Source organism: Chinchilla lanigera, unplaced genomic scaffold (assembly GCF_000276665.1).
Source record: "Chinchilla lanigera isolate Chin_1 unplaced genomic scaffold, ChiLan1.0 scaffold00013, whole genome shotgun sequence".
NCBI lineage: Eukaryota > Metazoa > Chordata > Mammalia > Rodentia > Chinchillidae > Chinchilla > Chinchilla lanigera.
The window spans coordinates 1,509,833-1,522,545 of NW_004955414.1; the positions used below are offsets into that span (position 1 = coordinate 1,509,833).

At 42.7% G+C, this 12,713-nt stretch overlaps 1 protein-coding gene across 2 annotated transcripts in view; it reads right to left on the minus strand.

Annotated features, from left to right (window-relative positions):
• Fat3 (FAT atypical cadherin 3) overlaps positions 1-12,713 on the minus strand; it is a gene marked incomplete at its 5' end in the record, with an annotated part of 616,828 nt that overhangs the window by 42,746 nt on the left and 561,369 nt on the right. For both annotated transcript variants that reach the window (XM_005379721.2, XM_013512035.1), the window contains 2 exon segments: positions 473-607; positions 10,422-11,220. In XM_005379721.2, coding sequence (XP_005379778.1) covers positions 473-607; positions 10,422-11,220 — 934 coding nt within the window.

A 12,713-nucleotide genomic window follows, 5' to 3' on the forward strand; every position in this document is an offset into this window, starting at 1 on the left:
TTCTAGACCATCAAAAGCAATTCAATAATTCTTTTTTAAAAAATTTTATTTATTCTTTGTCTTTTTGAGACAGGGTCTCGCTATGCAGTTCAGGCTGGCCTTGCGCTCACTTTGTAGCCCAGGCTAGTTTCAAACTCGCAACAATCCTCATGCCTCAGCCTACCCAGTGCTGGGATTATAGGCATGCACCACCACACTGGGCAATAAACATCTTTTTTTTTTTTTTGGTCTTTTTGAGACAGCGTCTCACTATGCAGTTCAGGCTGGCCTTGAGATCACTTTGTAGCCCAGGCTAGTTTCAAACTCGTAACAATCCTCATGCCTCAGCCTACCCAGTGCTGGGATTATAGGCATGCACCACCACACTGGGCAATAAACATCTTCTGGAATGGCCTGGGCAATGTATTCTACTCAAGAGTTAGTGTTTCACTAGTATGAAATTAGACTCTTGTTAATCCATGCCACTCTGCACCTGAACACTCTCCGAGCTTCCCTGGTGGACACTGGCAGAGAAACGGTCTCCTGCTAGCTTCGTAGCCAACACATTGCATATCCCCTGGGCATGGCTTCTCCACACAAGGATCATTGGATCCTGGGCACAGTCCTCCTGTGACAAAGAGGGGTAATATGCATGGTCAGTATACAAAGGAATCACCTTAAATTTTAGCAAGCACAAGAATATTTCAAGAGCTTGGTTCTATAGTATCTGAGCTGAGTAACAAGCCACCCAGGAGCAAAAGCACCCAATAGATGCCCATCATGTGTTTCTCCATCTGCTGAAAGCTCACTGTCAGATCACAACCAGTTAGGTGGAAACAGTAAATAAAATTCCTTCTTTAAGGCTAAAATATGTTAAAGTTGCACTTGGACCAACTTCAGATGAAGAAAGATCACATGCAAAGCCTCTGCTAGTTTTTATTGGAGTGATATTCTGCACTTGACAGGGAGCTGCATACCAATCACCTGGGTTTAGATTTCTTATACAGCCTGTCTCTGCCCAGATAGATTGGAGAATAGGCTGCGGAAGAGGTTAGCTGTTGATCCAGGGCAGGGAAAAAAGACATTTCTAAAGAAAAGTCTGACTAAATTGTGAAAGTACAGCTCACATTGTTTCCTAATTCTTCCTGGTACATGCTATTTTATTGATTAGCTCTAAGTGTGCCCTAGCAGCTATCAAAAATAGTAGAATTACCCTTGGCAAAGGAAGGCTTCCTTTCTATCTGTTTGATGTTCACAGCATAGAAAGATGAAAGGTTAGTCTCTCAAAAGGGAAATCCTGGAAAGCAGATTAACTGATTAAGGCAGAATCCAGGACCCAAGTGAGTTAGGTCAGAGCTGTGGTGAGGGCAGATATGGGTCCACTGAAGGAAGTGCTCTTTTCCATGATCCTGCATCTTTCAAGTGTAATTGGGCCCCTTCCAATCCTGTAAGAGTTTAAGTGGTAACAGGACTGCAGGAAAGGAGACCTGAATTAAAACTAACCCATAACAGAAGCAGTAATTTCCTAGATGGGTTAGCAGTGGCCTAAGGGAGCGTCTCTTCTCCTTGAACCTGTAATGCCCTGGACATCAGTGGCTTTGTTCCTTGGCAAGAGCGGACACATTATCACATCCTTCTCCATAATGGTTCTTTCCTCATCATTAAACACATAGTCCCATGACACAGTAATTTTTTTTTTGTCCAAGAGGAAGCAGAAATGTAATGCAAACTGCATACAAACATTTTTAAAAATGCAGTGTGTGAGAGGAGCAATGTAAGTAGCACCAACAAACTCAGAATTCATAAATCCTATTTTCCACTGGTGTACAGATTCATCATAAAAGGCACTTTTGGCAATGATCCAGCTTACAAAGTCTTAGAATATGAAGGCATTTTAACTGAAAAATTAGAATGATCTCTATAAATGGTTCTACAAGACCCGTGTGTCCTGAAATATATCTTCTGACTTTCTTCTCTCCAAATTTTTATTTTTTGTCATATATTGAGCAGTACTCATGGAAATTAAAACAGCTGTTTGACCATCTCATGCTGACTTCAAGAGGCTTTGATAACCATTTTTAAAATAACTTCTGGCACATTCATTCAACAACAACAAGAACAAAATAATAATTGTTGAATTCATTCAAAAAATTGTTTCTAAGTTAGTGGAGTAAAATAAGTGTTCAAGGAAAGTGAGATAATAGGCCTGGACATATAAACATGAAAAGAAATAACATCACCATGCAAGCACATAAATATCATGAAATAAGATATTATGTAACTTCTGGATTAGTTGGGCATTACCTTCCAGTTAGACATAGTTTATGTTTGTAAAAAGTATGACGTTTTTCAGTCTGTGGGCATACCTTGTTCTCTTTTATTTTCATCTTCTATTTTAGGCAGTCTAAAAATACGCTATCAATTGCTATGTTTCTGATACACAGCTGCTCTGCTTTTATATAATGACTGCTTTGCTAAAAAATCTTGGATTACCATAAATCCACTTGAAAAGCCAGTTTCAAAGCAGAAAATAGGGCTAGATAATTTCAGACCTGTGAGAGCAAAGCTGTTTATTACTGTAGGAATCACAGTCACATATTTTAAAAAACAAAACATCTATAAATGTTTATAATAAAAGCTAAATGCTGTATTTTAGTACAAATTCAGAATTTGGGTATTTCTACTTTTTACTCATATGTTTGGTTTTTCACCTATCATTAACAGGGGGTAGTGACTCATATCTCTGACCTATATCTCTGACTCTGAGTTAATGTACAAACTCACCAGTCCTCTTATTTCCTTGTGTTATTGTGCATAGCAACTCATACATTAAGTCATAGTCACCAGCTCAAGGATTATGCCAGATCTAACCCCTACTATGAACAATGTGGCTCAAGGATATATTTAAAAATATTACTATAAATATTAGAGCAAGTACATTTTATAAATAATATTAAAATAAACGAGATATAATGTATATTCATATTCACTCCAGCAGCTATTAATTTTGACATACTCTTTTTGCTTTGAGTGGGTTCTTCAGGGTCAAGGGAAGAGTTTTTGGCAAGGAATGTGTCCCCTGATGCTTTCAAAACCCTTTCAAAATCCTCTGGGGTCTCCTCCTCATGCCATAGACTGGGACAAACTAAGCCACAAACATTCGATCTTCGGCTGCTTCAGGTTGCTGTGTTCACAGGCTCGCTCTTGGGTGGCTTAAGGAAGCACGAAGGCAGGTTAGAGTCTGCAGGTCACTGTACACGCAGCACTCTCCCTGGCTGGGGACAGAAGTGACTATGTGCACGAACTGTGTTCTGTTCCTAGGAAAGACTTACAAAGTCACTGAAAAACAAGTGCCTCAAAATTAAGTATTCGCCATACCCAGCACTGCAGTCCTTTCTTTTCTGTAAACCACAATAACAAATTAGGTCCTTTCTAAAATGTATATTATTAGGGGGACTTGACTTTTGGACACTGACCCTGAAAAGTGTCCTGTGACCCTGGACCTCAGACCGACCTAGGTCTGGATGAAGCTTTTTCCAGTTTAAGGCCTAAGTTCTCTAGCTACATAAAATTCACTATGCTTTAAGTGGATGCTGAGGGGTTAACTTGCTTTTAGAAATCACATGTTTACATCATCCCCTTTTCAGGGAAGTGTATATACCTATGATTGTTAAGAGCTTTAAAGACCTGCTCTCTTCTGGCAGAAAGTGCCTCATCAGCTCCTGAGTACCAGTTAAGAGACAAAGTGTCAACTCCTGTTGGCTTCTGGGAGGAAGTTTATCTTATTAACTATCATTAAATAATCCAGGTTTAATGAACTTGTGCTGTGTTCAGTGACAGCTTGGGGGATGGGGACTTGCATTCCTGCATGCTCTGCATCTCCAGGCATCCATCAATTTGGTACCAGTTTGAGCATGAAGGGAGAAAGGCTCCCACTTTGTCAAGCTCACCGACACCATTTATTGTATGCCAGGGCAGGACCAGACGATCTGAGCTTCCTGTCACAACATAAAGCAGGGAGAGCAGGGTCTGGTCCTCATTCTCAGTCCCCTTGGGAATGCAAGTTGTGTAAAGGCAAAGGTTACTGATTGCACTGACAAGCTGCAGACCTGGTTTGGGCCCTGTCTAGTTACTTGATTTAATCATTGTGCAGCCTTGCACTAGTTCCTTGGCTTTTCTGGGTTCCCATTTTCTTTTCAAAAAAGTCAGAATATGATTCTTCATAGCGTTGTGAAAATTAGGTGGGCTAGTGGATGTGAAAGCAACTTGTAAAGATTTAAAAATATTTAAACAAGCTCTCAAGCCCGGAAGCATCAAGTTGACCTGGCAGAATGACAGAGAGCTGAGCTCAGGGTAACCTTTACATGCTATGCTTTTGGGTCAGATTTATGTGTTGTAGGTTGACAGATGATAGAAAATACATGTGCACGGAAGGCATAAACTAAGGCCTAGAGCCTTCAGGCATCAGCATCCCAGGCATGTGCTCTGGGTGTCTGCACCACCTTCTCTGTCTCTGGGGCAGCTAGTGTTTACCCATAAGCTTCTCCACCAGGACAAATGTGCACACAGTGTGACCAGTCTCTGGAAGAAGGTTTTCCACCTCCCGAAGGTTTGTTCAGGTGTAATTTCCGGTTACTTTCTCTAGTGTTGACAACAGACAGTTCCCTTGAACAGAAGCTTCAATGCTTTGGAATGTGCAGGGAGAGGGTCTCTCCTCTCCTTCTCTTCACAGCATCTCTACAGCCCCCTGGATTGCTCTACACCATAAGCCAACATTGGTATCTAGCTGTGATTATTGTGCTGCCACTTTAAGCTGACTCAACCTCTTGATTTATGCCTCTGCCTTATTACACCAAGGAATCCAATAACCAGTGGTAAACATCCCACTCCCAGAATGCGCTTGCGAAGATGCCATGTCCTGGCCAATGCGATGCAAGCCAGTGAGCTGCCTTCTTAATTCATGGCCTGTAGGAAGTGTTCTAAAACAGTACATTTTCCTGAGACCTGTGTTTTGAAGTAGTCTCTTGTATGGGCCCAGAGGCAGAGACTCCCCAGAATGTTCTTTTCTTGACTCAGCCATCTTTTTGATATGATTTCACTAAAGGATGACTGTAGTTTCATTGTCCCTGGGGACCATGTGCATGAATGGCAAAATATAAGAAGCAGTGTCAAACCTCTCCTGTACTTGGGACTCATGTGTACTAGAAATGAGGGATCTGCAGAGACTTATGAATAGAAAATAGAAACTTCCCCATTTGTAGGGGGACCTTTCTTTTTTAAGATTCAGATACAATAATGCAGTCATTCATAGTACTGGCATTGGTGCTACTGGCTCCCTCCTCAATTAGTATTAACAAAGCCTAACCTCAAAATAAACTCAATTTCAGATCTTTATTTATTGTAAAAACTCATAAGGTCAAGTATTGTACTGCTTTTTACTTTCTTGTGCTGATCAGAAGTTCATCTCCATGGCCACCTACCAGCAGGTTCCATTTACCTGTCCCTACCATACCCCTCCCAAGGACTGTCCTTACTCCAGCCCATCCAGCCCAACTGAGCTTCTTGGCATCTGCCTAATGCTGTGATGCTGTGCCGTGCTTCATGGAGATGAGGACCACACGAACCTTTTCATTATGTATCCACAGCACCCTGTCCAGGGAAAACAGTGGAAGACAGTATAGAGCTGCTGAGCGAATGTGCAAACAAAGTGGTACCCAAGATCTGAGTCTTTTTCTTCACAGCTTTTGTTGCTCAGAATACATTCCCTGTTTGGCAAAAAACCATACAACAAGCTTCATTGCTCCTAAAGCCTTTTTTAGACTCCTCCACATAGAACTGATGACTCCATCCTTTATGCCTCCTCTGTGCCCCAATTATAGCACCTATAACTCTTTATAGCATATATTTGTCTGCAGGCAAGGAGCAAAGAGACTTCTCTTGTTTGGCTAGGACATGAAGATTCAAAGGGTCACAACAACTATCTTGAGCTATGTAGAGTGCCGGCTATAGAGGTGGTGGTTAGACCAATTAGATGCTGTGTGAGTCTAAAGCAGTGGTGCAAACATATGGCATGCATGCCTCGGCAGGCTGTTTGTATGAATGAAGGCTCTAAAAGATTTGCCATCATTGGATTGATAGAGTTGTATGGTGTTACAAGGAAATGGATTTTTGTGCACTACTGTATAAGGCAGAAGATCATCTCAAGGCTGTCTTGTGAGCCTCTAGCACTGGTAATCAAAATTGGGCTGAATTAGCATCCCAAGAATACATTAAACAGGGTGTCTACATATGTCAAGGACTGGGAAACTGCCAAGTTCTTTCCAAATCTGTACAGAGGTGGTAAGGTTCAGTTATTGAGAAATGCTCTTGAGGAAGAATCCTGGTTCAGCCATTTACTAACTCTGTGATCTTGAGTAAATCAGTTGAACTTGTTAAGTCTTAGTTTAATTAATCTTGAAGAAAGTTAATGATTTCTACTCTATAAGATCATAGTGAAGGTTCAGTGCGATTATGCATGCCTGGAAAATAGCATGGAAACCAACATGTATTAGTTGTAATGTTTGTTCCTGCCTTAATCTGTGCACTGAAGTACACACTGTTCCTCATGTCCTTGGAGTTCCTGTTCCTTGGCCTGAAACTCACTGTCCTGGACACCTGTCTAATTCTAGGCATCTTTCTAGACCTTGCTCAGGCAGCATTACCTCCATTGCTCCAGTGTTCTCAATACCTCGAGCACCTCCTATGACAATGCTCTCCCTCCACTAGCTGAGGACACAGCTACTGCGTCACTCATCTTCATCCATGGTAATGCTCCGTTCATTTCACTGGGAACTCTAGATTCTATTCTGTGTTCCACATCTGAATAAAAATGACATATCAGGCAAACACTTCAGTCATTACCCTTATAAACACATTCAGCTTTAGACTCTGATGGTCTCATTGGGAGTCCATTCTCCTGGATGGACTGTGTGTCATTTTTGGACTTTTTTCTTTTCTGGTACCAGGAACCAAACTCATGACCTTATGCCTGCCAGGCAGGCACTGTGCCACTGAGCTATATCCTCAGCTCATTTTTGATATATACTTTTATCAGATTTTTAAGTCAATGAGATTTTAAAACTTGAAAATCATTACAGTGCTGTAGGTTGTTCTGGTACCCTTTCCTCTTACTTCCCTTATGTACAGCTCCAGGGAATATATCACTCCACATTTGTTTTAAATTGGTGTCAAACTTTCTTACTGAAGTGAAAATATTGAACATCTGAAGTTCATCAGGAGCTATCTTTAACACCAGAACTTTGTCTCCTCTGAAGTTCTGCTCAAACATGATGCTAGATGGTAGCTGGAATTTAATAGTTTATTTGGCTTTAAAATTCAAGTCTGCTTTCATTTTGTTAGCACAACTCAGCATTTTGGTTCAAGATGTTAATGATAATAATTGGGCCCAAAAAATCTGCATGAGAAAAAGATGAGTTGCAAGTTGGGAAGAGGATAGAACACCGAGGCCGAATCTGTATAAACATCACTCTACAGGCCAGAATGGATATTGCAGTAATTACTCCACCAAGCATTGGGAAAGTCCATTTAATGATTTTTGTCGGCCTCACAGGGTAAACGTAAGAGCAGCCTAGGCTCATGTGTATTAGTGTGTGTGTGTGTGTGTGTGTGTGTGTGTGTGTGCACGCGCACATGTGCATATGTGTGTGTGGAGAGTATTTGTTGAATTCAATGCTTCCCCTTTCGAATAAATGAGAAGATGCTTAAAAATGCCTACTGTTTACTTTAATAATTCTTCATTGTATTTTTCTTTAAAAGGAAACTTTAGAAGTGAGAGAGAGATTACTATTGAAGAGCTTTTTCCTTAACTTTGGAAGAAATGTTTTTCTCTTTTGCTGTAAAATTTGTGCAAGTTTGTTTTCCTGACCACTAGCATTAGGCGCTCAGACTGCATGGGTAGGCTCCCAGGCTGTGGCATAAACCTACTGTCCATGACTGAGTGTGGGGCTCACCCCTTGCAGTAAACCCTCTGCAGCCTGGAGGCTGAGAGAACTCTGCCTGCCTGGAATGGTATCAGGAGAATGGCAATTAGTCTAGGAGATGGGGCTGAATATTCCTATAGAGCACACAGCACTGAGGTTATGATCAAATAACAAATACAGACCATGTTATTAAGATGCAGGTGATAAAGTAGGGTACTGTGGAGACTCTACCCTCAATCAGCATGCCACTCTCACCAGCGTGGCGGCCCTCGGAGAGGCGCACAGCTACACATTTCTAATGTAGGGATTATCACACATCGGCTGCTGCGGATGAGGATGGACCAGAGGGCCTTTTGATTTCCTTTTACCACTAAAATGTATAATTTTATTTTATAGCTAAATTAGAAGAATGACAAAGGTGAGAAGAGGACGAGCACTTGGCCTGACTACACAGAGCTCTCAGTGAAGAAATGCTGTTTTCAAACTCAAAAGGCCTCTTCTTGGGCTCTTGAGGGGTGGAATGACAAAGATTTCCGGCTTCTTGGTTTACTGGGAGCAGAGAGGTTTACAGGAAGAGGTAACAAGACTGGGCAAGGACATCCCCTTCAAACTTTCTGCATTTAAAGTAATCTTATACAAAATAAAGATCAATCTCCTCTATCCCAAACAAACATGATCCCTCTAAGTACCTCTTTTAAAGAGATTCTTCAAAGCCTGCCCACCACTGTCTCTTTTAAATGATCTCATACTCATCTCCAAAGACTTAGCAAATACACGGTTCCTCTGTGTAAATATCACAGAGGGCCACTCTGTGCTTTCTGCTCTCTAGCATGTAATTTGGAAGTACTTCAGCATGTAGGTGCTTGCAAGCTGGTTTCACCATAGTCGGGTTCCAAAAGAAGAGACAAGTCTGTTTCAGTTTGAATCTTCAGTGCCTAGGACACTGCTGCCTCCACAGATTTTTGCTCGGATTTTTCAGAGTAAAAGGATTAATTAGATTAGTAGAGTTTCTCCTGCAGAGGCTGCCCTGTGCTGTCCTAAACCCTTTTGAAGCCTGCTGTGAATCTCTGCATGGAGACCTTAGCAGAGCCTTGATGCATAAATGAGTTTCCTTGAGAAGGAAATCTAGGTAAGGCCTAGGCAATTGGCGTTCATAAATTCTGCACAGTGATGAAATCTGCCAGAAGTGTATTTCAGTTAGCATGCACAGTGTAAGCTACTTTGCAGTGACTACATATTCCACAGGTCTGATCATCACTGTACCTATCTGATGAAAGAGCTAATAGAATTCACTGGGTACAACTGAGTGAGTGTCCAGAAGTGAGTGTCATCTGCACTGCTTGGACGCTGTACAATATATCTCTTACAGGGAGCCATGAGCTCTCAGTTCTCCCTCTAATAACTACAATCAAGAACTTGCTGCAAGAGAAAAGGCCAGGGATGCTGTCTGTCCCTAGTTCCCTTCAAGGATGTTTCACAAATGGCCTCCCCTATGACTATGGTCTCTGTGGACCAAGTTGACACCAAATCCAGTAGTGTTCTGAGGAGGCAGTGACTTTATGGCTCCAGACATCTGAGAGAGGAGAAGGAAAGAAATCATTCTTACTGACCACTACAGCCATATGACTCCATGCAGCTGTGACCTCTCAACGGGAGAGGTCAGGGCTCCATGACTGTAGTTACATCAGGAAGCACAAGCCATTCATTCTGTCTCTGTGGCTTTGAGGGTCGAATCCTCTCCTTGGCTGTACTCCTGAACATCTGCCCTTGTTTTTATTGAAGTAAACTGAACTGCCCTTACGCTCTGCAGCAGCTTTCTCACTTGTTTCCCTGCCTCTGGCCTGACCCCTCTCTCATCCATTCCCCTCCACGCCCTTTGTGATAGACAGAGCTGATCTTGTCACTTCTTCACTTCTAATCAGCCCATGGTTCTCACTGCCTGAGGATAATTTCTAAATTCTTCATCCTGGCTAATGGCCCTTGTGTGATTACTGGGCCTGCTCTCCAGTCCATTTGTCATCTCTGCCATCTCGCTGCAGTGAGGATAAAGCTTTTTCCATCTCCTCATGTTAGTTCTGCCCTCACACTTAAGCTTTCCCAGACACGCGGCTTCCTGCCCAGAACACTCTCCTTCCGCTCCCCTAATTCCCTCCTGACCTTTGTTGCAACCGACAGGATGCTCCCTTTAAGAAACCTTCCCTGTCACTGGGTTTCCCGTAGGATTCTGTACTTCTAACAATGCTGGGCCTGCCTGTCTGTGCTGCTCCCTGTGCGAATGCTCTACAGGAGTGAGGACTGGCTTGTCATGTCTCTCCTGCAGCGTCAGCATCTGTCATAGTTATTGGGCACACAGTAGGTGATCAGTCAATGTTCAGCTGAATGGGTGACTGAATGCTTATGTGCCAGGAACTTCTACTCCTAATGCCTGAGGAGACAAGAAAGAACTCTCTAAATCACACTCACCATTACAGGTGCAACGCACATTCCTGTAAAAGCGTGGACACACAAAACTGATGCGAGCTGTGCTGTAGGTCATGAGTGCATGGGAATCCAATGACAAGGTTTGCTCGCAGTGTTGCTCCTGACAGTCCAGCCCAGAGCAGTTCTTCTCCAGGATGGCTGAGATGCGAATGACGTTCTCCAGGTGCCGCCTGGCGCTGGACAGCTTCTGGATCAGGTAGGCTGGCTTGTAGAACTGACTGTTGTGCATCTCCACAGCAAACAGCATGTCCAGCTGGTTGGTGCCTGCCACGGGCTGGATGCTGATGATATGCAGGCTGTCCTGCTTCTGGGTGAGGACTGCATTCCGCAAGGTGCGCCGGAACCCGTGCATGTGCAGACCCACAAAATCCTCGGGGGACACGTTCTCAAAGCGGATGGTGACGGTGTTCTGCAGCATCTCATGGACCAGCTGCTCCACATGCACGCCCACATCGATGGGCACCTGGAAGCGGCCGTCACTTACAGACACATTCAGGACATACTTGCCACTGTCCAGGCCTCCCAGGGCAATGATTTTCCCATCATGACTGTTCACTTTGAACAAGCTTTTCTGCTCTGATTTCAGGGCAAATGTAAGCACATCATACATATCTTGATCTGTGGCATGGATTTTTCCAATAACCCCACCCGGAAAGTCATCCTCCATGGTGACAATGAAGATTTCCAGGGGAATGGCTGTGGGCTTGTGAATACTTTCCTCAATGACCCTCACGCGGACATAGGAATGAGAAACTTGCTGCGGTTTGCCTGAATCCTTTGCCTGGGGATCCAAGAAGGGAAGAAATAAAGGACTGAGAAAAAAATCCTCATAATTTTTAAAAACTCTTCAGATAGAAGATGTCTATAGCTTTAATCATATTTGCTTCTTCCTCTGTCCCTGTCACTATTCTTAAAAATGCCAAGGATGAGCATTTAAGTAAGAGGAATGATTTATCACCTTTGGTTCCCATATGTACATTTTGTTATGGACAATAAAATGTGTCAACACAATAAAACCAGTTGTGAGGGGGACTGGGAAGGAGGCTGGGAGTGCTACGAGACCCAACATGCCCACAGCAGGCTCGCCTTGTTTTCATTTTGGACAGAAGCCACAGGAAAAAACCTCATAAAACGGTATTTCCACTTAGAGAAGGAATCTTTATTCTCTGTTGGATTCTTTCCTTTTTACTGGACTAGATGGCACCTTTCCGCACATTTTTAAAAAACAACATTATTTAAGTGGGAATTAAATCAAAGTGAGGTTTAGAATAAAAAGTGGCACAAAAAAGAGAAAATAAGTAGCATGAAAGAACCCTTTTCTCTTGCTGCTTTATGTAAAAATCAATGGAACAAATCACTCTGACAACAGATCTTTCCTGAGCAGCTGCCACATGCAAGGTGGAGATAGTTAGTGGTACACTGCTTCAGAAGAAGGACATATTCCCAGGGGCTGGCGAACAGGCAGGGATCTGCGGAGGCATGGTGACAGCAGTCTTGCAGGCCTGGCAGGAGCTGAGGAAAAGTGTCTTTGTACAAGAAAGGTAATATAAGAGCAAGTGCCAAGATGCCACAGATCGGACCTGGAATCTTAGCTTCGGTGCTCATACATCTGGCTTTTCAGCTAACGCTGAAAATGTCTGCTGTACCTCGAAGTCTATAATGTGATAGAAAATTGTTCACATAATATTTTTGAAGGAATGGTGGCACAGCTGAAGAGTTCCTTGACCTGCTCAGAGCCAACGTTACTAATTTGGATGGTTTTGTGCAGTTGAATGAGTTTAACCTATCCAAAGAAATAGCATAGACAAATGCTATACAAATACCAAAAAATGACTATTGTTATCACTGCCACCATTCATATTGGGTCTAGGTTGCACCTATGATTAACTGTGGGCTTAAAAAATTACTGTTTTACTCATGGGATCCAGATCTTGGTGTTAGCAAAGTTCCTCTGCTGAGAGTTTTATGTGCTCCTTGTTTCATTATATAGCCTTTGCATGCCTTTTACTTTTGCTTCATTTGTGTCACACAGGCGAGTGACCTTGAGGAACTTAGACTGTGGGAAACTACTGCCAGCTGGGTCCTTGGTTTCCTCTTGCCTCACGGGGAAGGTGTACCAAGAAGAAGCCATGATAAGTCTAAATCCCAGTAAGACAAGATTGATAGCTTCCTCAGGTGGAGTAATGCAATGAATAATACTCAGTACAAAGCAGCAAGCATTGACCAAATAATTGTCTTTGTGGGTCATTTAGGACCTTGGGAATTTTCGGAATG